At 49.4% G+C, this 26,959-nt stretch overlaps 1 protein-coding gene across 4 annotated transcripts in view; it reads right to left on the reverse strand.

The window, feature by feature from the left end:
- Window positions 1-26,959, reverse strand: part of SPG11 (SPG11 vesicle trafficking associated, spatacsin) — a 68,952-nt gene that overhangs the window by 14,496 nt on the left and 27,497 nt on the right. For all 4 annotated transcript variants that reach the window (XM_070953681.1, XM_070953680.1, XM_070953683.1 and 1 more), the window contains 13 exons: window positions 26,046-26,218; window positions 24,948-25,146; window positions 24,635-24,838; window positions 24,097-24,203; window positions 22,731-22,876; window positions 22,347-22,499; window positions 7,222-7,288; window positions 6,891-7,056; window positions 3,443-3,648; window positions 2,566-2,674; window positions 1,197-1,356; window positions 590-823; window positions 192-392 (listed from right to left, as the gene is read on the reverse strand). In XM_070953681.1, the coding sequence (XP_070809782.1) occupies window positions 192-392; window positions 590-823; window positions 1,197-1,356; window positions 2,566-2,674; window positions 3,443-3,648; window positions 6,891-7,056; window positions 7,222-7,288; window positions 22,347-22,499; window positions 22,731-22,876; window positions 24,097-24,203; window positions 24,635-24,838; window positions 24,948-25,146; window positions 26,046-26,218 (2,125 nt within the window). The remainder of the gene's footprint in view (window positions 1-191; window positions 393-589; window positions 824-1,196; window positions 1,357-2,565; window positions 2,675-3,442; window positions 3,649-6,890; window positions 7,057-7,221; window positions 7,289-22,346; window positions 22,500-22,730; window positions 22,877-24,096; window positions 24,204-24,634; window positions 24,839-24,947; window positions 25,147-26,045; window positions 26,219-26,959) is intronic.

Genomic DNA, 26,959 nt, shown 5'->3' on the forward strand with positions numbered 1-26,959 from the left:
ATTCAGATTCTTGCCCAGAGCACGAATCCAGTCTCAGGGCCTCCCCCAAATCCAGGATTCTGGCTCCTCCTCATCCCTCCCTCCCAGCACTCCATGAAATCTGCCCCCACCCCACCCCAAAAGACATGTGCTTCAGTGGCACCCGCCATGTGTGCCTCCGAGGGCTGGGCGAGCGACCCTGGCCGGCTTACCTCCAGGAAGAGCTGGAAGCCATGAAGGAGGATCCTGGCCTTCTGCCTCTTCAACAGCCACTGCCAGAGAAGGGCCAAGTCTGGAAGGCCCCACTCGTGGGATTCAGCCATGCTGTCCCTGTGCCCCAACACCTCACTGGTGGCAGAAGCGTCCAGGGAAGTTATTATCCAAACACAGAGACAGTGGAGAAGGCTGGCGTCCTGCCCAGTGTGGACGTGACGGAATGAAGAGAAGAAAAACGGTATTTTAAAAAAGCAGAGCGCGGATTGAATAATCCACACGCCAAAGTCCAAACTACCACAGCCCGCCTGGGCCTGATGCACAGCACCTGCATTGTTCCAGAGTCACCTTCCGCCCCCATCCGGGAGCCTGGACGCCCATCCTGGAGAACTCGTACCTGGAAGCCAGCAGCCAGCACGCTCAGGACGGGCAAGTGGTGCTTCACAGAGGCAGCCAAGAGGTGTCGCCAAGGGCACGGCTGCTCCTGGCTCTGGAGCAGGACATGGAACAGGCCCTGCGGCTCCTGCTCCAGTTCCTGCAAGCCCCCCTGCCTCGGAGGCTGCAAATGCCTCAGGGCCAACGCCAAGTGGTCCCGCAGGGGCAGGGGGAAGTCCCGGAGGAGGGGGATCACCTGGGAGAGGGAAGGAAGGAGAGCAAGCAGCTCCGTAAAGCTTTGACCAGGAATCCACCACGCCAGAGGGAGGCTGCAACGCCTCCCAGGAGATGAATGAGGTGGTGGTGGGGGTCCTCCCCAGGAGACTGAAGCCCCAGCTTGGAGAATTCAGAGTCGGGAGCCCTTGGAGTGGAAGGATGGGCAGGAACGAGTGGGCCTGTTGCTGCTCACTGCAACCCTCTGCCCACCTCCTTTTCCACCGCATCTCTTTACAAAGAATTGTGACTTCGCTATTCCGTGGCATTAGAACGCCCTTTTCTCCTTAGGAGGGCCATCTTCCACCTAAACCTCACAGGCCTCGGGCTCAGCTCAGCATCCAGCAGCTTCTCACCTCCGCTGGCTGGTAGCCGTGCATTTGCGCTTCAGTCACAAACTGCAGCCATTCGTTCGAACGTGCACAGGCCCTCAGGTATGACGTGCTCAGCTTGATGTGGTGCAGCTGGCAAAACTGGATGACCAGGGACCAGTGATGCCTCGCCTCGCTTGAGGTCCTGAAAGGAAGGAGCCTCTTTACGCCTCTCCTCGCCCTCTCCTGCCACAGCAGCAAGCCACGCTGCTCTCACCCACCCACCCCCAATAAATAAGTGAGCCAAAGGGTATAGGGCAGGGGTGTCAAACTCGACTTCATTGAGAGCCGCATCAGGGTTGTGTTTGACCTTGGGGGAGGGCTGGGGGGGCATGGCCAGGGTGGGTGTGGCCAACTTACCATCACTCATGTCAGAGAGGCCTGTGGTGGCCCCAGCCCTCTGCCAGCGAAAATGGGCTCCCGAGCTACATTTTGGCTGCAACTGCCTCTGGCAAGCTTCTGCCAGCGAAAATGGAGCTTGGGAATGCTGCCCGCAGCCCTCACAAGCTCAGTTTTCAGCTGTGATGGCCTCCTGCAACCCTCTGCCAGTGAAAATGGAGCTCAGGAGCTCCGTTTTCACTGGCAGAGGCACCGGGGGCCGGTCCTTCACTGTTTCCAGGGTGCCCCATGTGCCACATCTAAGCAGTCTACGGGCTGGATCAGGCCCCTGGGCCTTGATTTGACACCCCTGGTATAGGGGAAGGCCCCACAGCTTATCTTTGGAGTTTTTACGTATCCTAGACCATGAACGAGGAGGAAGGAGGCGGCACATTCAGGCCAAACATGAGTTCTTCTTTGAATGATTGACTCTAACAGCTCAAACTGTTAGCTGGCAGAATAGCAACAAATACTTATAGCAACAACTAACAAAACAGCAAGTGAAGAAAATGCAGGTACATAGTCTTCAGTTAATGACCCAAATTGGGACTGGGATTTCCACTGCCAAAGTGATGCAGTTGTTGGGCAAAATATCACAACTGCACCACTTACGACGGAGTTTCAGTCATAGGTTGAGAACGTATTTTCCAATCCTTCGGCCGAGTCCTTCGAAGAGCCCCAGGCCTAGAAGGAGCTCCTCCTACAGTGCAGCACTCAAGCTCCTCCTTTCGGTTTGAAGCCTCTCGCTCAACCAACTCTGTGTCCATCCTGGGGAAGCCCAGCCCAGCCCAACGCTAATTATTCCAATTCTTCACCTTCACAAAAAGTAATACAAGGTCTCAGATTTTGTTATGAATTCCTAATAGTCCTATGAATTTGTAACTTAAGCTCTCCGGGAGTAAACATGACAAGTTGTTTTTCTTGCTCTCTCGGTTGTCTTGAGACCAAGCCACACAATATTGAACCACAAACTCACTTTTTTATCTCTTGATGGTCAACCTTATCCCAGACGGCTTCCTCTAAGCAGACCAGAAGGTCTTCGGCTGCAGTTTTTTCTCCATCAGCCAGCTCTCCTAGCTTTTCAACTGAAAACAGAAGAGACCAGACGTTCTGCTGAGGCACTGTCAGCCCAACATGTAGATAGGTAGATAGCAAGAGCAAGAGACTTATATACCGCTTCACAGTGCTTTCCAGCCCTAAGCGGTTTACAGGGTCAGCACAATTGCCCCCAACAATCTGGGTCCTCATTTTACCCACCTCAGAAGGATGGAAGGCTGAGTCAACCTTCAGCCTGGTGAGATTTGAACTGCCAAATTGCAGGCAGCCGGCAGGTAGCAGGAGGAGCCTGCAGTACCGCACTCTCACCACTGGGCCACTGTGGCTCATAGACCTTCCCAAGAAGCCACTGCTCTACTAGCCAAGGCTATAGGAATTTTGTTTTATTTATTTATGGCATCTGAAGATGTCATGCAATCACTGGCATACAACACTAATAAGATGCATTATACATACAAAAACATTTATAAGTTCAAATAAGGGCTATGGGAACAGCCAGAGTCTGAGTGGGCTTCCCCCTCTCTCCCACCCCTCCTCTTCCTCTGGGACTTTCCCTCAGGTGAGGTGTTTTGCTCACTTCCTCCTGACCCCTGGGGGCCACTCACTTGCCCTCCACAGAATCTACCTTCATCAGATTTTTTTTTTCATCAGTTAGGCATCTTCTTATTAGCAAGAATAATTCAAATAGAAAGGCACATATTTTACTTGAAATGTAAAAGCCTTTGTCTCAAATCTTAAGCCAGGTACCCCAAGGGAGAATAACATTCAAAGGCTGGAAATGTATTTGCAAACGTTACCCAAGGATTGCCTAATGGAGTGGTGCTGTGGCTCCTCTCTCCGGGACATGAAGCTCAAAATCACGTTGGCGGCCTTAACATCCACTCGCAGTTTCAGACTCTGCAGGCCCAGCATTTCCAAAAAGCAGACAGAGGTTGCAGCAAGAGAAGGTGCATAGAAAACCGAGAGGGCCACAGAATAGGCTTCATTAGCCACTTGCTGAACCCTAGAAAAGGCACAATTCCGCTCTCAGCACGAATTCCATAAAACTCACTGGGTTGAGAGGCAGACAATTACAAGAGTCCCAGCACACAAGCCAGTTTCCCCTGAACTACAGTTCTGACCAGGGCCGGATTTAGATGAAAAGAGGCCCTAGGCTATTCCACTTATGAGGCCCTTTCACCAGTGGTGGGATTCAATTTTTTTAACAACAGGCTCTGTGGGCGTGGCTTAGTTGGGGGTGTGGCTTGGCAATCGTGACTGGATGGCGTGGCTAGCTGGTCACGTGACTGTGTAGGCGTGGGTAGCTCGTCATGTGACCGGGTGGGCGTGGCTACGTGCATAGACTTTTTTCAGAGGGCTGAAAAAAGTCATTTCTGACTGGGCCTCACACTTTTGACCGGTCCTCACACTTATGACCATCCTCACATTTATGCCCGTGCAGCTTTCTTAACAACCATGTCACTCATTTCACAACTGCTTCTCTTCACCATGGTGACAAGATAGGGCAAAAACGTAAAATGTGAGGACAGTCGTAAGTTCGAGGACTGGTCAAAAGTGCGAGGACCAGTCAAAAATAACTTTTTCAGCCCTCCGAGTAGTCCATATGCACAAAAGGACTAACCAGAGGGCTGAAAAAAGTCATTTCTGACAGGTCCTCGCACTTTTGACTGGTCCTCACACTTATGACCATCCTCACATTTATGCCCGTGCAGCTTTCTTAACAACCATGTCACTCATTTCACAACTGCTTCTCTTCACCATGGTGACAAGATAGGGCAAAAACGTAACATGTGAGGATAGTCGTAAGTTCGAGGACTGGTCAAAAGTGCGAGAACCAGTCAGAAATAACCTTTTCAGCCCTCTGAGTAGTCCATATGCATAAAAGGATACAGCAATAGAGAGGGATGAAGGAATGGAAATTAGAGTAGGAGTGAGGGTAAGAGAGGTAGGAAGAGAGGAGGAGAAGGAGAAAGGAAGAGGAAGTAGGGAGGAGAAAAAGAGGGTGGGGGGAAGAGAAAGTAAGAAGGAAAGAAAAGAGAGAGGTGGTAGGTTTGAGGAGAAAGATTGCTGTACAATAAAAAAGATGAAAGGGAAGAAAGCCAACTCCAAACAAATATAAAGATATTAAGATAAAGAATGAACTGTTAAACTTTAAAGAATAAAAGAGAACAAATATGAATAAATAACAATAATTAGAAACACACATACAAACATACAATGTATTTTCTTTGAACAGAGTATTTGGCCGGTTCACAAATTTAAACAGTGTTTAGTCATTTCAATTAAATTTACAATTTCTATATTTCCTTTTTGCCATATTTATTCCTCATCTATTTTTGTAAAAAACCAATATTACCCTTCATCCTCATCTCTAATCTTAAATCAAATTCAATTTTTCCCTTCTATTCTATATTATACCCCTTCCCATTGTCATCTATTTTTATATCCATCCTCACATTGATTAATTATGTAATATTAGTTGTTTAATATAAATTCAACATTTTAATATAAATCAATTAGTTATATAACTACCTTTTTTTTATATTAATCAATATGAACATGAATATTCCAATTATTTCCATGCAATCCAATTTCTTACAAATCAATTAATTATATTTACCAATAATAATAAACCAAATAATTTCCCGCATATATTCCTCCAAACCACAACTTAACCATTTCTGCTTTCAACACAATATACAATTATTACAATTGTAATAAGTATCTCAGTATCTCAGTATCTCAATTATTACAATTCCCTAGTTAAATAGAGCTTTTTTTTCTTTTGTGTTTTAAAATCTTTCCCTAAATTTCCCATTGTTTGTACCTACCTTTTTTGGTGAGGAAAAAGAAAAGAATTCTGCCTGCCTAATTTTCCAACCTTGCAGCAACAGCAAAGCTGTTTCAGTTTCGTTTCTAATCATAGTTAGGGGGAAAAAAATTGCTCCAGCACTCTTCGCAGGGAAGCAGAAGAGCCCTGAGCAAAACAGCCGAGATAAATCAGCTGAGAGCCGGGAGGCCAATTAGCCTCTGCTGACGCTCCGGGGGCCAATAAAATTACAAAAAAAAACACCGAACCCTTTGTTAAATTGCTAGCTCCCCCGCCCCTCGCCCACCACTATTTATTGGCAATAAATAGTGGTGCGGAGGGGCGGGGCAAGCCAGCAATTTAACAAAGGGTTCGGCTGCACCACTGGCTCTAGGGCGGCCCTTTGAAGCCCCGCAGCAAGAATTTGAAGTTTTTTTTTCCTCTAGCCATCGGAGGCAGCAATAGATTGGGAGGGGGCGGGGTAAGCGAACGGCCGGCGATCCAACAGAGCAGAGAGTGAGGGTGAGCGAAGGCGTGGAACCTGCTTTCTCCATCCTGCTCTCTTGCGTCTGGAGCCGGTGGGGAACCACGTGGCAGCCCACGTGGATCCCCGGCAGCGGAACTCAGGCTAGGGAAGGGGTGGGCAATTGTGGCTCTTTTACAACCTGTGGCCTTCAACTCCCAGCCAAGCTGTCTCAGGAATTCTGGGAGTTGAAGTCCACAGGTTGTAAAAGAGCCACAATTGCCTACCCCTGGCTACGGTAGGCTGGCGCCGTGCGGGTGGGAGGCGAGGGGCAGGCGAGCCAGCAATTTAACAAAGGGTTCGGCCGAGCCACCTAGAACCCCCAGAATCCCACCACTGTGTAGGCCCCTCTTGATCTTGAGGCCCTAGGCTGAAGCCTAGTTAGCCTATAGGAAAATCCGGCCCTGGTTCTGACCCTTGGGCTGGAGCTCTCTAGGTCTCTTTCTCATGCCTTTCGGATGGAGGAGGCAGGCAGGGGTCTTCTGAGATCAGGGGACACGGTCACTCTGGGTGTTGCTCTGAGGACCGATGCTTACCCAGAGGGTATTTATGGCACCATCTGGCTCTACAGTACTTATTACGTTCACTTCTAGTGGCCAGGGTCACAAGTACGGTAGATGTTGCTTCAGGTTGATAGAATAAAAGACAAGAGTGGTGTGAGGAAGGACAGACCAGGACTTGGGAGGTCCACGTTAACGTTTTCTTTCCTGCTCAGCACAGCCTTCTCTTTCTATCCTTCCCAACCCAACTGACCCACCAAGGGGCTGTTGGGGAGAAGAGCAGGCAGGAAGGTATGTGCTGCACTCATCTCCAGGAAGAAACACAGGACACAAATCAAACAGATAAACTTGCAAAAAAACAATTTTAACCATAATTACTGTAAGAGTCACATGTGCTTCTTTTAACTACTTACAGCTCCTTTGGGAGGTCACCCTTTGACAGCTGCTGAGCTAAAAATGCTCCAAAAGCAAAGGAGGGGCGCTCATGATATACGTAATAGGAGAAATCAAGGTGCTCCATTATGGCATGCTTCTTTACGAGAGCCGAGCACGAAAAGTGAGGCAGGTCATTGCAAATATCTGAAAAGGACAGAAAAAGAGCACAACTGCAAGTAACTGGAACAAAACAAAGCAGCACCTGGCTTTGCCTTATTCCTCTTGACCCCAGAACAGGAATTCTTCAGGCTAAAGCAGGGCTCAACTGCTACTAGATTAGTTTCCAACTGTATGTGAAAGCTTACTTACCAGGAATGGCAAGCGTATTTGCTGACTGCCAGCCAAACAACTTGGTGGAATCAAATGGAGCCAAGCACTAAAAAAGGAAAACATTCATTTCAGATTGTATAGCACAGAAGTGTCAAACTCAAGGCCGGCAGGCTGGATCTGGCCCACAGGATACTTAGATCTGGCTGGTGGGGCCACTCTGGAAACAGTGAAGGTGCCAAAAGGTGCCTCTTCCAGCAAAAACAGACTCCCGAGCTCCATTTTTGCTGGCAGAGCGTTCGGGCCAGCACAGGCGGCGACATGAATAACGTTAAGATGGCCACATCCACCTGCCCCCCCCAAAATAAAACACAACCCTGATGCGGCCCTCAATGAAATCGAGTTTGACACCCCTTGTATAGCAGAACAGGCGAAGTTCAGAGCTGGTGTTATGTACTGCTCAGGGAGTCCTGTAACTTTTGCTCAGTTTGTGACTGAGCTGGCCGCACATCAAGATTTGGAGCCAGCCTAATTTTTCCACATCCCCACAGCAACGCAAGAGCCTGTGGAAGGGGCGTTTTCCATGGCAGGGCTCTGGAGTGCAAAAGGCTCTCAATTCAAGGGTCTGCATCTACAGATTTTGGGTGCAGGGGCAAAAGAGCAACCTAAAAAGGACACCCTGGAGAGTCACTGGATCAGTGCAGTTGATATGGATCATGAAGAAATTACATGGCTCTAACAGAGTCCTGGGGCTGGCGCTCACAAGGGAGCGTCTTTCGGCGTCGGCGGGAGCACCAGCCCCAGGACTCCGTTAGAGCTGCTAGAACAGCAAAAATCAGCTGTTCAGCGGCTTGAAAACTTTCCCCCTGGGAGAAGGGGGGAAAGAGAGCTGACGGGTGTGGGTAGAGCACCCCAAAAGCCCCAGGTTTCTTTTTAAATCTGGGGCTTAAAGGGTGAGAGCTCCCCGGGAAGCCCGTTATTGCTCCGGACCTGGGACGTTTCTGCTTCAAGCATAACTAGGCGTCGTGACCACCCCAGCAACTCAACTTTAAAGAAAAAAATTTTGGACTTGAAAGCTTACTCTACCTTTTTCAAGTAACCCCAATCTGGCCAGGAAAGAACTTTTTTAAGGACCTTAATAAAATAATAACAAAATTTATTTGGAATGGGAAAAGGGCCAGAATCAAAATAAAGTGTATGCAAGATACTCGGGAAAAAGGAGGTTTAGGCCTACCGGACTGGGAGTTATATTACAAAGCAGCATCGCTAAACTGGATAAGGGACTGGATAGACCTCAAGAATAAAAGAATGCTATCACTAGAGGGCTTTGAATTACAACGCGGATGGCACGCCTTTTTGTGGGAGGGAAAGGACAAGCACCATGGATATTTCCAGCAACATATTATCAGAGCATCATTGTACAAATCATGGCAAGAGATTAGAAAACACTATACCAAGATTCCACGATGGCTATCGACAATGGAAGCACTAATATATCCCAATGCCATGGATATAGAGAAAATGAGGACTTATAAAGAACTACTGAACAGTGAAGGAGAATTACAAACAAGACAAGAATTACAAAATCAGGGTATAGACATTGATTGGTGGCCATACATGCAAATAGAATCAAGATACAAAACTGATCGGGCACAATTCGGATTCCAAAATGAACCAAATGAATTGGATAAAATATTACAAAGTACAGATGAGAAAATGATTACCAAAATAAGTACCTTATAAGTACCTACTAAAATACAAATTAGAAGAGGAGGTTGTCAAAGAGAATATGATAACATGGGCCAAAAATATAGGATATACTATTGAATTGGATAAGTGGGAAAATTTGTGGAAGATAAATTATAAGATGACATTGTCTATACCCTATAAGGAAAACCTTTACAAAATGTTCTACTGATGGCACCTCCCACCGGCACGCCTAGCCAAGATGTTCCCAAAAACGTCTCCAATGTGCTGGAAATGTAAATCACAGAAAGGGACATATTATCATCTCTGGTGGTTATGCCGAAGGGCAAAACAATACTGGCAACAAATTAAAACAATGATTGAAGAAATCACGAAACAAAAACTGGAAATGAGGCCGGAAATCTTTTTATTGGGAATAATCACAGCACAATATACCAAAGAAATAAAATATCTGATCATACATATCCTCACAGCAACACGTATACTCTTTGCCCAACATTGGAAATCTGAACAGTTACCCACAGAAGACAAAATAATAGCCAAAATTACAGAATGTGCAGAACTGGATAAGCTCACAAAAGAAATACAAGAGAAAGACGATACTGATTACTATTTAGTATGGCAAAGATGGTACAGCTGGCTGGAGGCAAAAATAGGAATATAAAGATAATTTTCGACTATTCAACAGAAATGTATAGAAGTAAACAAGGAGTCAATTATATATATATACATATATAACCATGTAAACATGTGACTGTAGATATAGATACAAATAGAAATATGAAAATAACCCACCGTCGGAGTAACTTCTAAGAGTCAGTCATTGGACTGAATTGATGTTTTTTCGTTTTGTATGTTGTTTCAATGTATTTATGTTGGTTTTTTTTTTATATTATTAATAAAAATTTAAAAAAAGAAAAGAAAAGAAAGCTGGCAGAGCAAACTAAAACGGCAAGTACTGAACTTTAACTCCGAAGAGTCTAGCACTTCCCTCTGATTTTCTATGGGAGAAAGTAAGATGGCATTTGATTCTAACGAGGGCGTGGAGAAGTGAAAGTTAGTTACAAAGTATCATGCGGTGCTGAAAGCCCCTGTTTAAAAGAAGAGGATTTTATTTTAAAAGGACTTTTATTTAAAAAGACTGATACCATTTAAGGACTGGAATAATTGATTTAGTTGTTGGAAAAGTATAAAGTGAAAGTCTTATTGGGGGGGAAAAAATGGCTGGCTTTTTTGAAAGTGATGAAGGCTCACCATTACATACATCAGTAAATATACAAATACTGACTGTGGATCTCTTTGAAGAAATTTTAGAATCATTTACCTCCGCTTTTGTGGAAAGAATGGAAGGGTTTTTCAAGAAGGACTTTACACAAATTCGAAACAAAGATACAAGTGAAGATACTGTATCGTTCCAGTTGCCAAACAACAAGGAGTTGCTGAAGGAGGAGGCGGACGAAATAACCCAGTTTAATGTGCCTTCGGAAAATGAAATGGAGGTTTTTCAAATTAAGAAGGAAAGGCAGAGAGGCTTGAAGGAGCGCAACCAGGAAACAATGAGAGACATTTCTTCAGAGGCTTTGACACAGACAACTGGAAAATTGTCAGGAGGCGTTGGGATTTCTTATATAAGAAGGAAGATTCGAAGTGGAACTTTACAACTTTTTTACAAAAATGGATTCCCAATCGCAGTTAAAGAGTGTTTTTACTGAAAGGAATTACTTTGCAAAGAGAACAGGATTGTTGATCTGTCCCCGTCCACACACACACACACAAACACAGCCAGCCAAGGGTTAAGAAAGTACTTGGCACGCACACAGGTCGTTATCTCAAACTTGGCAGCAATATAATCACCGTCTGCCAAGAGCTTTTACTGCAACAGATAACATAAAATTACATACGCATTGCAAATAGTCCAGCAAAAACAATATCCCTTTCGGCAGCTTCAGACGTTGTTCAAGTGACTAGCCAAAGTTCGTTTTTGTTCGTCACGGAGTCTTACCAGCCACCACCCTCTCTTATATAGTCTCTGGGGTGTGGTCCAGTGACTCAGTTCTAATCCCTAGCATGCCTCCTTAACTGCTGCAACCGTTTATCACGCCTTCGTTGGCGTGCATCCAGGAATGACGGCTCTCCTTCGCTCTCATCCGAGATACCTGGCTCCTGGCTAATCTCCTCTCCCTCGGCCGGCACCTGAGACAGTGCCAGAGGGGAGGGGCCTGGAGAGGGAGGCCTGGCTGACTCCTCTTCCTCATGTTCGGAGCTTTCTTCCTCCAATGAGATAGGCTCAGAGGGCAGGGCCACAACACTATCCCCCACCGCAGGGCCCTTCCCCCGGGTCTGACGGTCGGGATGGGGTCGTGACGGGAACTGTTCGTGGAAAGCCCATACCAGGTCAGGGGCCTGAACGGCAGACGCGTCCACCCAGGTGAAATCCTCGGGCTCGTACCCCTTCCAGGCGATGAGGTATTGGAAGCGCCCCTTTAGCCAACGGGAGTCCCAGATGCTGTCCACCTCGTACATCGAGGCGTCGTCCTCGTCGGCTGCGGCTGGGGGGGCAGGCGTCGGCGTGCGGCGGAGATGGCTCGCGGGGGACTCAGGGACCAGGAGGGACCGATGAAAAATGGGGTGGAGCAGCATGGAGCGGGGTAGAGTCAATCGGTAGACCACCGGGTTGATGACCGCCTCGATAGGGAAGGGACTGATAAAGTGGTGGGCCAGTTTCCTCACTGGCTGGTCCGTGGGGAGGTGTTTCGTGGACAGCCACACCCGATCTCCAACTTCCAGCGGTGGTGTCGCCTGGCGGGCGCGATCGGCGAACCGTTTATAATCCTCTTTCGCCCAGATCAGCTGCCGCCGCACCAGTTGCTGCACCGCCTGCAGCTCCGACAGGAAGTCCTGGGTCTCGGGAACAGGGGAATCCAAGATTGTCAACGGGAAAAGCCGTGGATGGTATCCGACGTTGGCATGGAATGGGGTCATCTGGGTGGAGGTGCGTTGGGAGTTATTAAAGGCGAACTCCGCCAGGGGAAGGTACTCGGCCCAGTTGTCCTGCTGCTGGTTGACAAAACAGCGGAGGTACTGTTCCAGTATGCCGATGACCTTCCCGTCAGTCTCCGGATGGTGCGACGACGACAGGCACACCTGCACCTCCAGCGCGGCCATCAGGCTTTTCCAGAAGTGGGCTGTGAACTGAGCCCTGCGGTCCAAAACCACCCGGTCCGGCAGGCCGTGGAGGCAGAAGGTATGTTTCAGGAACAAGCAAGCCGTGGTGCGGGCCGAGGGCAGGCCGCGGCACGGGATGAAATGTGCCATCTTCGTGAGCGCATCCACCACCACGAGGACGGTCGTGAATGTAGCGGACAGGGGCAGGTCTGTCAGGAAGTCCATGGAGATGGCTCCCCACGGTCTCTCCGGTGTCGGCAGCGGCTGGAGGAGTCCAGGAGGGGGGCCGGACGCGGCTTTCGCCTGTCGGCACGTCACACAGGACGTCACATAGGCGTGCACGTCATGCCATACCCGAGGCCACCAAAAAGTCCGCGTCACCAAGTTCAAGGTCTTAAAGAAACCGAAGTGCCCCGCCGCGGGGTTGTCATGGCACTGGTTCATGACGAGGGCTCGGAGCGGATTCGTGGGCACGTACAGCCGACCCAGGTGCCTGAGCAAGCCCTCCTCCACGGTCCATGGGGACGCGGGGCCGACATCCGCTCTCCGCTGCTGCGACCAGTCATCCCGTCGCTGTGCTTCCAGCACCTGAGCCCGCAGGTCCACCGGTTCCTGGACCACGGCCAAGGAGTCCGCTGGCAGCACCGTCCAGGGGGGAAGGGAGTCCTTGGGGCAAAAGTATTCTGGCTTACGGGATAGCGCGTCCGCCCTCTGGTTGAGGTTGCTCGGAACGTACGTGACGTGGAAGTTGAACCGGACGAAAAACAACGACCACCAGATCTGCCGCTGGTTCAACTTCCTGGCCGTGGTGAGGTGCTCCAGGTTCCGATAGTCCGTCCGCACCTCCATCTGGTGTCGGGCCCCCTCGAGGTGATGTCGCCAAGCCTTGAACGCGGCCTTGATAGCCAGCAACTTCTTTTCCCAGATGGTGTAGTTGCGCTCGGAAGGATTGAGTTTCCGGGAGTAATAAGCGCAGGGAAAAAGAGTGCCGCCATCCACCAGAGCCTGTAGCAGCACCGCCCCAATCGCCACATTGGACGCGTCCGTCTCGACCACGAACGGACGGTGTGGATTGGGGTGCCTCAGGACCGGCTCCGTGATGAAGGCCTGCTTGAGGACCTCGAAGGCCTGCTGCTGTGGGGGCCCCCATTGGAACGGGACCTTCTTCCGAAGGAGCTGGGTCAACGGCAAGGTCAGGGTGGCGAAGCCCGGGATGAAGGTCCGGTAGTAGTTGGTGAACCCCAACAGACGCTGGACGTCCTTCACCCGACGCGGGGGTTCCCAACTGCGCAAGGCCTCCACCTTGCGCGGGTCCATCGCAATGTCCTCGGGGGTGATGATGTGCCCGAGGAACTCTATGGAAGTCTGGAAGAAGTAACATTTCTCCAACTTCGCATAGACCTGGTGCTCCCGCAGGCGCTGCAGGACCTGGCGGACATGCTGGAGGTGGCTTTCCGGGGTCCGGGAATAGATCAAAATGTCATCCAAGCAGATCACCACAAACCGATCCAGCATGTCCCGGAACCCGTCGTTCATTAAGTGCTGGAAGACCGTGGGGGCGTTGGTCAACCCAAACGGCATGACGGTATACTCGAAGTGTCCGTACCGAGTGCCGAACGCCGTCTTCCACTCGTCCCCCTCTTGCATGCGCACCAGGTTGTAGGCCCCTCGGAGATCGAGCTTAGTGAAGATCGAGGCCTCCCGCAACTTCTCCATCAGCTCCGGGATCAGCGGCAGGGGGTAGCGATTCCGCACTGTGATGGCATTCAAGCACCAGTAGTCGCAACACAGGTGTAAGTCCCCCGTCTTCTTTTTCACGAAGAGGACCGGGGCCAAGAGCGGGGAAGTCAAAGGCCGGATGAACCCACGGGCCAGGTTCTTTTCCAGAAAGTCCCGTAAGGCGGCCAGCTCGGGCTCCAACATGGAGTACAGGCATCCCAAGGGCAGGGGCGCGTTGGGCATCAGGTCCACCGCGCAGTCGTAGGGTCGGTGCGGGGGCAAGCAGTCCGCCTCCTTCTCGCTGAACACGTCGACGAAGGACGTCAGCTCCGGAGGCAAGGAGACGTTCGGGGCGGAGACGTCCTGGCCGGCACAGGTGTGGCGAAGGTGGTCGACATACTGCAGGCTCGGGAACGAGATGGTGTTTCTCGACCATGCCACCTGAGGATTGTGCGCCCGAAGCCAGGCCATCCCCAGGACCAAGGGAAAGTGCAGATCTGCCGTCACGTAAAACTGGATTGCCTCCTCGTGGTTCCCAATGGCGAGGCGCAAGGGCTGGATAGCGAATTTGATGGGCCCCGCCACGAGTTCCCGCCCATCAAATTCGCCTTCGCCACACCTGTGCCGGCCAGGACGTCTCCGCCCCGAACGTCTCCTTGCCTCCGGAGCTGACGTCCTTCGTCGACGTGTTCAGCGAGAAGGAGGCGGACCGCTTGCCCCTGCACCGACCCTACGACTGCGCGGTGGACCTGGCATGCAGCAAAGAGGGGGCTGAGGGGTTTTTTAGCTAAATTTTTAAGGAAAATTTTAAGGGGACCCGGGAGGACGGGTGGGAGTTGTAAAAGTGGACCTGGGGGGGTCCAGATAGCGACTGTGCGGGATGAGGGGTTGGTTAGCTGCAGCAGAGGGGTCGTGACAGGAAATTTAACTGGGGGGCAGGGGGACGATAGAAAGGGCTGTGTAATTGAAATCATGAGTGGGGGGGGCAGGTACGACGGGCGCAGGGGGTCATATCAAGTGTCGGGGGTGCGCACGCGCTGTCTCCGAGCGATTGCGCACTCCGGCCCCCAATGCGTGACTCGTGTCCTGAGTTGTGTAGAGCCTCAGGCCCAGGGTCCGCGGCTGATGTTATGTAATGCCAGGTCGGTGGTTAATAAGGCCCCCCTCATCTGTGATCTTATTTCGGAGGGGGGTGCAGACCTGGCAGGTATTACGGAGACCTGGTTGGGCCAAGAGGGGGGGGTCTCCCTCGTAGAGATGTGCCCGCCAGGTTTCCGTGCATTTCATCAGCCAAGGGCCCAGGGGAGGGGTGGGGGAGTGGCGGTGATCATTAGGGAGAGTCTTTGTCCGAGGGAGACCACTGTTCCTCAGATAGCCGGATGTGAGTCCCTTTGTGTGAAGTGGGGCCGTGCGGTGCAGATGGGTTTGCTGACTACGTACCTGGCTCCCTGCCACGTGGCAGCGACCCTGCCCGAGCTACTCGACGTCATTGCCGGGGTGGCGGTTGATACCCCCAGACTTATTGTCATGGGGGATTTCAACCTCCCATCCGCAGGTGAGGCGTCAGAGGTGGCTCGGAAGTTCATGGCTTCCATGACGGCCTTGGACCTGACCCAGTTAGTTCAAGGCCCCACTCACATAGGGGGACACACTCTGGACCTGATTTTTATCTCTGGTCAGTGGTTGAATGATCTTGGTAGAGGGGACCTAGATATTAAACCCTTGTCATGGACAGATCATTCACTCCTTCAACTAGACTTTCCTACCGCTTGCCCCCACCGCAGGGAGACGGAACCGACCAGATGGTTCCGTCCCAGGCGCCTGATGGATCCCGAAAGGTTCCTGACGGAGCTTGGGCCGTTTCCTGAGACTCTAACACATGACTCGACTGAAGAGCTGGTGGCCGCCTGGGAAAGGGCGGCCGCCGGAGCTTTGGATCGCGTCGTGCCTTTGCGGCCTCTGACCCGATGCCGATCTCAATTAGCTCCTTGGTTCTCTGAGGAGCTGAGAGAGATGAAGCGTCGGAAAAGACGCCTAGAGAGCATTTGGAGGACTAGTCAATCCGATTCCGACCGGACACAGGTGAGGTCTTATATCAAGACCTACCTAGTGGCGATAAAAGCGGCAAAATCTAACCATTTTTCCGCTCTTATCGCATCTGCAGAGAACCGCCCAGCCGCCCTGTTTAGGGTGACCCACTCCCTTCTTCGGGGGGGAGTGCGGGAAGATCCCTTGCAGGGTCGTGCTGAGGATTTTGTGCAATTCCTGCACGATAAAGTTGCTCGGATTCGGGATGGCTTGGACTCCAATTGGATGAGTCCACGGGAGGAGACCGGGGCAGGTCTTGAGAATGTTATCTGGGAGGAGTTTGATCCTGTGACTCCCGAGGATGTGGACAGGGTTCTGGGTAAGATTAGTGCCGCCACGTGTTTATTGGACCCGTGTCCCTCCTGGTTGGTACTGGCCTCCCGGGAGGTTACACGAGGCTGGCTCCAGGGGATTATAGGTGCTTCTTTGGGTGAGGGTGCCTTTCCTGCTGCCTTGAAAGAGGCGGTAGTGTGGCCCCTCCTCAAGAAGCCTTCCCTGGACCCGGCTGAATTAGCCAACTATCGTCCAGTCTCCAACCTTCGTTTTGTGGCGAAGGTTGTTGAGAGCGTGGTGGCACGACAACTTCCCCGGCACCTGGATGAAGCTATCTATCTAGACCCGTACCAGTCGGGCTTCAGGCAGGGGTACAGCACAGAAGCGGCATTGGTCGCGTTGGTGGATGATCTCTGGAGGGCTCGGGACAGGGGTTGTTCCTCTGTCCTAGTCCTATTAGATCTCTCAGCGGCTTTTGATACCATCGACCATGGTATCATGCTGCAGCGGTTGAGGGGGTTAGGAATAGGGGGCACCGTTTTGCGGTGGTTCTCCTCCTTCCTCTCCGACCGCTCGCAGTTCGTGTTGGCAGGGGGGCAGAGGTCGACCTCGAGGCGTCTCGCATGGGGAGTGCCGCAAGGGTCGGTCCTCTCGCCCCTCCTGTTCAACATTTATGTGAAGCCGCTGGGTGAGATCATCCGTGGTTTTGGAGTGAAGTGTCATCTGTACGCTGACGATACCCAGCTGTACATCTCCACCCCAGACCACCCCAACGATGCCCTTGATGTGATGTCCCGCTGCCTGGAGGCCGTGCGGGCCTGGATGGGGAGGAACAGGCTCAGACTCAACCCCTCCAAGACCGAGTGGCTGTGGCTTCCGGCGCCCCGATATAGTCAGCAGGTGCCATCGCTGACTATTGGGGGTGAATCTTTGCCCCCCACGGAGAGGGCTCGCAATCTGGGTGTCCTCCTGGATGCGCGGCTGTCTTTAGAAGAGCATATGACGGCCGTGGCCAGGGGGGCCTTTTATCAGGTTCGCCTGATTCGCCAGTTGCAGCCCTTTCTGGATCGGGACGCCCTGCGCACGGTCACTCATGCCCTTGTTACTTCCCGGTTGGACTATTGTAATGCTCTCTACATGGGGCTCCCCTTGAAGAGCACTCGGAGGCTCCAACTGGTCCAGAATGCGGCCGCGCGGGTGGTTATGGGCGCAACCCGTTATGCCCATGTGACACCCCTCCTGCGCGAGCTGCACTGGCTCCCGGTGGTCTTCCGGGTGCGATTCAAGGTGTTGGTTACCACCTTTAAAGCGCTCCATGGCATAGGACCCGGGTACCTCCGAGACCGTCTTCTGCCACCAATAGCCTCCCACCGACCAGTTCGTTCCCACAGAGAGGGTCTCCTCAGGGTGCCATCAGCCAAGTTATGTCGGCTGGCGACGCCCAGGGGGAGGGCCTTCTCTGTGGGAGCCCCAGCCCTGTGGAATGAACTGCCCCCGGAAATTCGTAAGATATCTGACCTCCGGGTGTTTCGCTGCGCATTGAAGACCCTGTTGTTCCGCCAGGCCGGACTATCAATACAATAGTTTTAAATTGGGGTATTTAAATTTATTGGGGTTTTAAATTTGAGCCATTTATTTAATTATTTTAAATTTTATATCATTGTTTTGTTTGTGTTTTTAAATAGGCTGTACACCGCCCTGAGTCCTTCGGGAGAAGGGCGGTATAGAAATAAAATTATTATTATTATTATTATTATTATTATTATTATTATTATTATTATTATTATTATTATTATTATTATTATCGATAGTCTTGACCCGCAACGGAGGGTCCACTGGAACCAAGGGGACTTTGTAATGGGCCACAAAGGCCTGGTCCATAAAGTTCGTGGTGGCCCCCGAGTCCACCAGCGCGTGCGCCTGGAGCCCCTCCGACCAGTTAGCCAACAACACCCGGGTGTTCAAAATCAGGTGCCAAGGGGGCTCACAGTCCACAGCCGCCGACTCTGGCGGGGCATGGTCACGTGCCTGACCCAGGGTTTCCCCTAGGCCAGGCCTGGCCCGTTTCCCGGCTGGTCACGCCGAGATTCTGGAACAGGCTTGAGCGCTCCACTCCGCTTCCTGGGACACGAGGCGGCAAAATGTCCAGCCTCGCCGCAATAGAGGCACACCCCCCTTGGCGTCTCCGCATCCGCTCCTGGGCCGTCAGTTGAAGTCTGGCTGCTCCGAGCTCCATGGGCTCCTCAGCCGTCGCCACAAAGCGCGGTGTGGTCCGGGGCGCTGTCGGTGCTTCCGGAAGGGCCCGATGGGGCCGTCGCCGTTGAAGGCGGGCGTCGATGCGCAGGGATTGGGTCACCAGCGCGTTGAGGGTCTGTGGCGCTTCCACACGAACCAGCTCGTCCTGCATCTCGTCAGAGAGGCCGTCCTGGAAGGCATCCATGAGCGCCACCTCATTCCAAGCCGAATCCTGGCCTAGCAGTCGAAATTCCGCAATATAGTCCTGCAGGGGGCGCTTGCCTTGGCGGAGGTCCTTGATGCGCCTCGCTGCCGTCTGAACCCGGAGGGGGTCTTCAAACATGGTGCGCAGGTGTTGTAAAAAGCCCTGATAGTCCAGGAGCAAGGGGCTATTTTGCAGCAACAGGGGCGTGGCCCATTGGGCGGCAGTGCCAGAGAGGGATCACAAATGCCACCCGAGCCCGGTCGTCCGGAAAATCCTCCGGCTTCATCGCCATGAAAAGTTGGCATTGTCCCAGGAAGGCCGGGAACATCTCCTGCTGCCCAGAAAACCTATCTGGCACGTTCACTGGGCATCTCGGACGGGGAGGGGGAGGAGGGGGAGCTGCAGGAGCATTTCCCAAAGCAAGTTGAGCAGTTAGCTGTGCTACTTGCTGTTGCAGAAGCTGATTGGCCTCTAGCATCTGCTGTAACTGCTGCTGCAGCTGTTGGTCCATCGTGGATTAACGATGGAGTATGTGTTGGTGACGAACAAGATGATCTGTCCCCGTCCACACACACACACAAACACAGCCAGCCAAGGGTTAAGAAAGTACTTGGCACGCACACAGGTCGCTATCTCAAACTTGGCAGCAATATAAGCACCGTCTGCCAAGAGCTTTTACTGCAACAGATAACAGAAAATTACATACGCATTGCAAATAGTCCAGCAAAAACAATATCCCTTTCGGCAGCTTCAGACGTTGTTCAAGTGACTAGCCAAAGTTCGTTTTTGTTCGTCACGGAGTCTTACCAGCCACCACCCTCTCTTATATAGTCTCTGGGGTGTGGTCCAGTGACTCAGTTCTAATCCCTAGCATGCCTCCTTAACTGCTGCAACCGTTTATCACGCCTTCGTTGGCGTGCATCCAGGAATGACGGCTCTCCTTCGCTCTCATCCGAGATACCTGGCTCCTGGCTAATCTCCTCTCCCTCGGCCGGCACCTGAGACAGTGCCAGAGGGGAGGGGCCTGGAGAGGGAGGCCTGGCTGACTCCTCTTCCTCATGTTCGGAGCTTTCTTCCTCCAATGAGATAGGCTCAGAGGGCGGGGCAACAACAATTGTAAGGTTCAGCAACTTCAGTTAAAAATCCAAGAACTTATAAAAATAAAAGAAGGCGGAGGAAAAAGACTGAAGCAAAAGGTTCGCAATAAAGTCAGGAAAAAATGGAGAAGGAAAAATTATAATCTTCTTTTTTGGGGAGGATAGTAATAGTGAAAAAGAATGATTATACCTGTATAAGTTATATTATAGGGAAAATGAATGATTTACCTCTATTTAGGGACATGATTTGTTTTGAAAAGTTACATTAAATAATGTTATGGTTGAATTGTTATGAATTGGTGAAGAATTTATATAAGTTTATGGGTTAAAAGAAAAATATTGTGGATGTAACAATTATGGACAGTGTAGATCATTCAATATAAGTTTATGGGTTAGAAGAAGGATATTACTTAAACTTTTATATGTTGTTTTAAATTACAGTAATACCATATTAAAGAATGCTTTGTTGAAGAATAAATATAAACTTGTGGGGTATAAGGAAAATATAAATGGTGCAAGGGTTGAGGGAAGGTTTTTGACAATATTTTATATGGATATTAAACAGTGAAGATGTTATTTGATTATACGTAGAGGATTTGTAGAGAATAAGATGAATAAGTTGATGTAAAGCTACTAAGCAAGGAATGTTTTCAAGAAGAATTAATATAAGTTTATGGGGTAAAAAGTAAAAATAAGGTTAATATATGTTATATAATAAGGTTAATATGTAATAAGTGTTAATATATGTAAGAGTTGGAGATCTGATGTTTAACTGTAACTGAAAAAAGTAAAAATAAGGTTTTTACAATATATTTTATTTGAGATTGGTTAAAATATTTTGTTAAGGTATTAATGTATGTAAGGTTTGGAGATCTGATGTTGGACTGTAGAAGAAAGAAGACTTGCTTGTTATTGAAGAATGGACAAGAACGAAGTTGGATTGATTACTTTCAAGCAATAATTGGTCTAAATAGTTATATTTAGATATGAACAAGGGGAGTTAAAGTGCAAGAGGGAGATAAATCTATAGACAGCTTATGTTTTTTTTTTGTGTTTGTTAAATGCTATACCCTGTATTTGCTCTGGGAAGTCAAGGGGGGGGGGGTGGGAGGGTTGGGGCAGGAGGGGGGAGGAGAGGGGGGAAATATGTGTAAACTTTTTAAAAAACTTTTCAATTAAAAAAAAAAAGAAATTACATGAAGAAATGGTCTAAACTTCCATATACAATGCAGCAGCCTTTTCCTTTTGGGATCTTTACAATGCGTCCAGATTCTGATGGGGAACAGGGGCTTGACCCAACTACTTTTTCTTTTAGGAGGTGCTTGGAGCTGGATGCATCCCTATGAAAAACACTCTGGATTGAAGAGAGTTTGTGACTTGATCTAATAACTTCGGGCAGTCAAGTGTTTGCAGGAAGAACATGAAATGAAGGATTTTGTGATGGGCTGGCTGAAGCAGCCCAAATTTAAATGGACACTAGAACTGATCTCCCCATTTGTAATAACTTCTTAATGCTTTTTTCTGTTGTTTATGGGAGGCTTTCTTTTGCTACAGTGATTTTCCTCTTGGTGCTTTTCAGTACTTTTGAAACTTTTTGTTTTTGTGGAAAATGTGTTGGTAGAGTTCACTTATAAACAAGAGGTCAAAAGTAGAGACTGCAGATTCCTTTCTTTGGGACTAAGTTGTTACTTTATATTGAAATTTTATTTTTTTTTATTTTTTTCCTTTGGTGAATCTGCATTTAACTTTTTATTTGCACTTATATAAAAATATACATCAAGCAAGTTCCAAACAAACCTAGGAGACAACTTTATCCCTCAAAAGGTTGATGAAGGAACTACAGGGCCAACCACGCTGGACTTAAGGATTGGACTAGACTTCTAAATATGTGTAATTGTAACCCAAACTGTATCAGGTCGCTTTTATATTTACTTAGGTGCTAATAGTTTCAGGGGTTAGTCTGGCCACTAGTTTGTGCTATTGACATTATTATGGGATACTAGACATTGAAGTATTCCCTCCCCCCCCCTTTTTTTTTTTTTGATCATGGCTACAAGAAAGGAAAGGAAAAGATCTGGAAATACTGACATTATAGCAATTCTAGAAAAATTTGCTAAAAATGTTGTACAGGTAGCACAATCTATAGAAAATAAATTTGACCCCCTGGAGAAAAACAAACAATAAACAATAAACTCAACAAGATTATGGCAGATAAAACCTAATCAAGTTGATGGCTGTATTTTAGGGGTTTTTGGGGAAAATCAAGCCATTAGCTACTAAAGCAAGGGTGACCGTCAGGTATCTGAAAGGACCCAAAGCAGTTTTCAGGTTTGCCTAAACTTTGCTATTATAAACAGCGTATGTCCCACACGGAGTGGAGGACCTCAAAGGAGTTGGAAAGAATTGTGGGTGACCACAAAGGCAGCCCCAAATGGAACCTGTCCAGAAGAGGGATGCAGAGTCAGACGCTGGAATATGATCAGAAGGTGGCGCCATCTAAGAAATGTCCACCTTGCTTTCGCCTGGGCCTGCCAGATGACAGAGCTGTAGGGTTGGAGAAGGACCATCCAAGGTGGACACTGCTTCAGAGGCTGTGCTGCCCGGGTAAGTCCTGGCCCTGCCCCAATTAGATCCGTCCACTACCGTGCCCACATTTTCTGGGTGGCACTGAATCCTACCTGAAGAAGGTGATAGAGAGAAAGGTCGGGAGGCGAGATTCCATGGGGAGCGGTCTGAGGGAAGAGGGCAGCTCTAAGCTTGGGGTAAGGAGCAAGTGCCATCCTGAAGAGCTGCGCATCCACCTTCTCTCTTCCATCTCCCTTCTGGACAATCTGCAACAGAAGAAGCACTGAAGTCTCCTTGCACCACCAATTTTCTGACACTCCCCATTCCAAGCGTTTGAGGCAGCCCAATGGCCGACCTCTGTTTCTCCAACAAGGGGCCAGGCCAACGTAGCTGGTCTGTGGTTGGGAGAGGGGAAGTTGGGTGCAGGGAGCCTCCTTCAGGCCTTTAACCCTTTGCGGAGGGGCTGCTGAGTTGCCAGCCTTCTGCAGTTGGCATACCTGGTCAATCCCTCCCCCGGCGAACATGGTGGTAGCCAGGGCAAGAAGGGTTCGTCCCTCCAACAGCATGGTGCTCACGCTAGCCTGGTTGCTGGGAATCAAGATCTGGGCATTGCCCAGGCTGGCCTGAAAAATCTTGTCTGCATCTGGGGCAGGATGGCAAGGGGAGAAGAAGGGAGACAAAAGGAGCAGTAGCCAAAAGAAAATTCAAAATAGATTTAACATAAATCAAGCAGATTAATCAAAGCTAAACATCCTTTAAGTGCACAGATACACAACTCTAGTAGGAATTTCCAAAGGTCCCATTCATGACCCAATTTTCCTCCCTCTCAAAATCCTACCGAGAAGATCGGTGTGCAAATGACTCCCGCAGAGGGTCTGCCAGCCCCAATTACCCTCCGCTTGGCAAGGAACAGAGGCTTCTGGAACTTGAGGGCACACTGATCCAGGTGGCCTTTGAGGGTCACCAAGGGCAGGACAGCACCACAAGCAGCCCACCCAAAATCCTGAACGTATCCCCTCTCCATTTCCAGGGCTGCTCTGAAAGGCCCACCCCTCATAATTTTAAATCTGACAGAGGAGGGAAATTATTAAACACAAAGAAAAAAACCCATATATTTTGTTTCCAGTTAGAATCCAATTTTGGAAAAAGAGAGGTCAATCCAGTCACTCACAGGATCTGGTGATCTCTTGGATCTCTAAGGTCGAGGCATATAAAGCAGGACATTTTGTCCTGAGGCTGCCTACTCTTTTGAAGGGCAGCTCAGTAGCCAGCAAGTCAAGAGTGCAAATAGCCCTTGGCCTGAAGGATGACCACACACAGGGCTCACTTATACATCAAAATCAGTTTGAAGCAGAAACCAAGAAGAGTTGAAAACCCACTAGATCACAAAGTAGATCTGATTCTCTGAACCCCGAAACTGCTCCATTCTGGACTGTTGCAGCTTGAAACCCATTTCAAAGGCAGGTCAAGAAGGCAACTACAGTGCAAAGGGTCACCGGAGGCTGTGAGAGAGTGAACAGGCCTCTCTTTCCCTGAAATGGAAGCGAGCCGGCCTGCCAAGTGAAGCCACTGAGGTCAGTTTGCCCCATAAGGAACGAAAAGCCTTACATGGTCAGGCCAGGGACTGCAGCTGCCCCTGGAACATCTGCCGTGCGTTTTGACAAAGTAAAGGTAAAGGAGCCCCTGCAGATTTCACTCCACTAATCGTTGCCATCTATAGGGGCGGTTACTCATTTCTATTTCAAGGCCACTGAGCCAGCGCTGCCAAAGAGATTTCCGTGTAAGTAGATAAATAGGTACCACGTAGGTGGGAAGGCTTTTTGTCAAACATTTGTTCAAATGAGATGCAAAGACGCCACCTACCTCCAGGATTGTTAGCAATGTCCCAACATTGCACTAAAAATTCAAACCAAGGATGTTCCTCACGCAGATTCTTATCGTTCAAAATGGGACAGTCTGATGAAAATAAACTGAAAATCAAGAACGACATTTCATAGAATTAAAAAGACAAAGCGAGCCTTGTCTCTCCAGGCCAGATATCAGTCATTCCAATGAACTTGACTTAACAATCAGCTGCATTGTGAGAAAACTGCCCTGCCTCCTAGGGCTGGAGGGGAGGGGCCTTCTTGGGGAGGGTAATCATCAGTTCCCATGATCCCACCAACACGACTCCCTTGTTTCCCTAGTTCACGGCTGTCCAGCACAAAGCACTTTCTTTTTCCCACAAGGCATAATGGAGACCATTGCAGGAAAGGAAGTGTTTGGTCTAGTTTATAAGCAATACCAACAGCTGAGCAGCCTCTGAAGCCCCCACCCCTTCACAGAATCTGCTGCTCCCATCACTGCTGCCCGCGTCCTCTAAATGCCTCTGCTGAAATCGTTTACGGCCATGCCCACCTACCGATAATAATCCAAGTAGGAGTAGAGAAGATGGTCCAGCCCCCGTTCTATGCAATAAAGGATAAAGCAGGTGTGGAAATCTAAGCCGCCTGCAGAGACGTAGCCCAGGAGAGGATGTGGCTCCTGCATCACGCCTCCAGCACAGGCCGTCCTTTGGAGAAGGCCTTCAAAGTCTTCCAGTTCTGTGGGCACAAAAGTCCCATTTCTGTCAAGAAAAAAGCAGAGCAGAAAGAGCAGTGATCCACTAAGCAACCACCTCTTTTGGAAGAGAAACTGGATGGAAATGGAAATAATTATACGGACAAGGCACCTACCTAGCTAGGATGTCCAAGACTTCATTGCGCAAGTAATGGCTGCATAATGCACTTTGACCGATGGCTTCTAAAGGGAGCGGGGGCCAGTTTGCAGGGTTGCCTTCGAGTTGAGAATCAGAAATCCACGAAGTGATATTTACCCAATCGTGCCAAGACGACAAATACATCCAGAGGGCCTCAGGATTACGGAACTTAAATTCTAATATTTAAAGAAATGAATACGTAAGTACAAACATTGGGTGGACACTAGGAACTATGCATACATGGAGGGTGGCCTTCCTCAGGCTGGGTGCCTTCCAGAATCCCAGAATCCCCTGGCCAACGTGACCATGGCAGACCACTCTCAAGCTGATGTCCACATGTGTAGCTACTGCTATTAGTGGGAAAGGAAGTAGCCGGAGGGCTCTGCCCAACTCCACCCTCCCTGGCCTAATCACATCCCAGCTGCAGCTGAGCCAAAGCAGTTGGAGACACCCCCCCCCAATGCCTCACTCCTCTCTTTCTAGCCAGACACCCCCTCCCCCAACCTCCTTGCTCCTGCTGCATTGCTCCTCCAAGAGATTTCTGTCTATGGCTTCTGGAAAAGGGGCTGGTTTTTATTCTGTTCTTCATTACACTTTTAACGTGCCTCTCCTCCGACTGCTGGTAGATTTCTGGGTGGCCTGCACTGTCTTAATTTTGCTTGTAACCCCATAAAAATGCCACAAAGAGAGTTGCCCTGCCCTCTTGAAGGAGGGCCTGGGCGGCACCAGTAAGGGGGTTGAGGTCTCCCTGCAAGTCATGAGTCGCCCACCCTTGAAAGAACCAACGGTTTCCAAAAACAAAACTGTCCGTTTAGTCTAGTGATTAAGGCTCCAGGCTAGAAAGTGGAGCCCCGTCCTCAAGCATGAAAGCCAGCTGGGTGACTTTGGGCCAGTCAACCCCTCACAGTCCAAATCACCTCACAGGGTTGTTTTTGTGGGGAAAAATAAGAGGAGGAAGGTGTGTTGGATACGTTCATTGCCTTGAGGTATTTATATCAACAATAAAGGCGGCATAAAAACAAAACAAATAAATAAAAAGCTGCAAATCCACTCTCCCATAGCAACAAATACTTACCCCCTTCCTGAGCTCTTACAGGGAGAAGGACCCTTTCCCGTGTAGATGGATTCCACCACTGAGCCCAGTTTAGCATTACCCTGTGTTCCCTGTTATGAGTTCTGTCTTGAGTGCAATTCAGAAAGGAATCCAAAGAAGTAATATCGATACGGTCTGCTTCTTTTCTCCAAGATCTAGAACCGATAATTAAGCATTTCCTTGAAACCAGGGTACTGATTCTTTCCAAAACGTCTTACCAAACCATGACCCTTCAAAACCAAACAACAAAATGAGCCCATATTCAATAGCAAATACCCATCAGATTTACCCTGGCCAGTAGCTCACCAACAAATGAAGGCAAATATACACGTCCCATGATAATCTTGCAGGATCCAATCTGGGTCAGTCACTGGGACCGGAGGTTTAGTCTTCCGAGCTTTCGGATTCGTGCTGAAGCCCATCCTCAGGGAACTTCTCTCATATCAGAATGTGTGCTTTGGGCTATTCTACTTGTAGTATTTACAATTGCAAGAAAAAGTATGTGAACCCCTTGGGATTATGTGGAGTTTTGCATGAATTGGTCATAAAATGTGCTCTGAACTTCATCTAAGTCACAACAATAGAAAAACACAGTCTGCTTAAAATAATACTACACAAATATTAGATGTTGCCATGGTTTAATGGAACATAACATGTAAACATTCACAGTGCAGGGAGGAAAAAGTATGATGAGCCCCTAACCTAATGACTTCTCCAAGAGCTAATTGGAGCCAGGAGTGAGCCAACCTTGACTCCAATCAGTGTGATGATATTGGATGTGTTGCTGACAGCTGTCCTGCCCTTTAAAAACACACATCTGTTTTGGGGTTACTGGTTTCAAGAAGCACTGCCTGATGTGAACCATGCCTCGCAGAAAAGAGCTCTCAGAAGACCTA

The sequence above is a fragment of the Pituophis catenifer genome, unplaced genomic scaffold, assembly GCF_029215685.1.
Source record: "Pituophis catenifer annectens isolate HBS135680 unplaced genomic scaffold, rPitCat1.0.hap2 SCAF_14, whole genome shotgun sequence".
NCBI lineage: Eukaryota > Metazoa > Chordata > Lepidosauria > Squamata > Colubridae > Pituophis > Pituophis catenifer.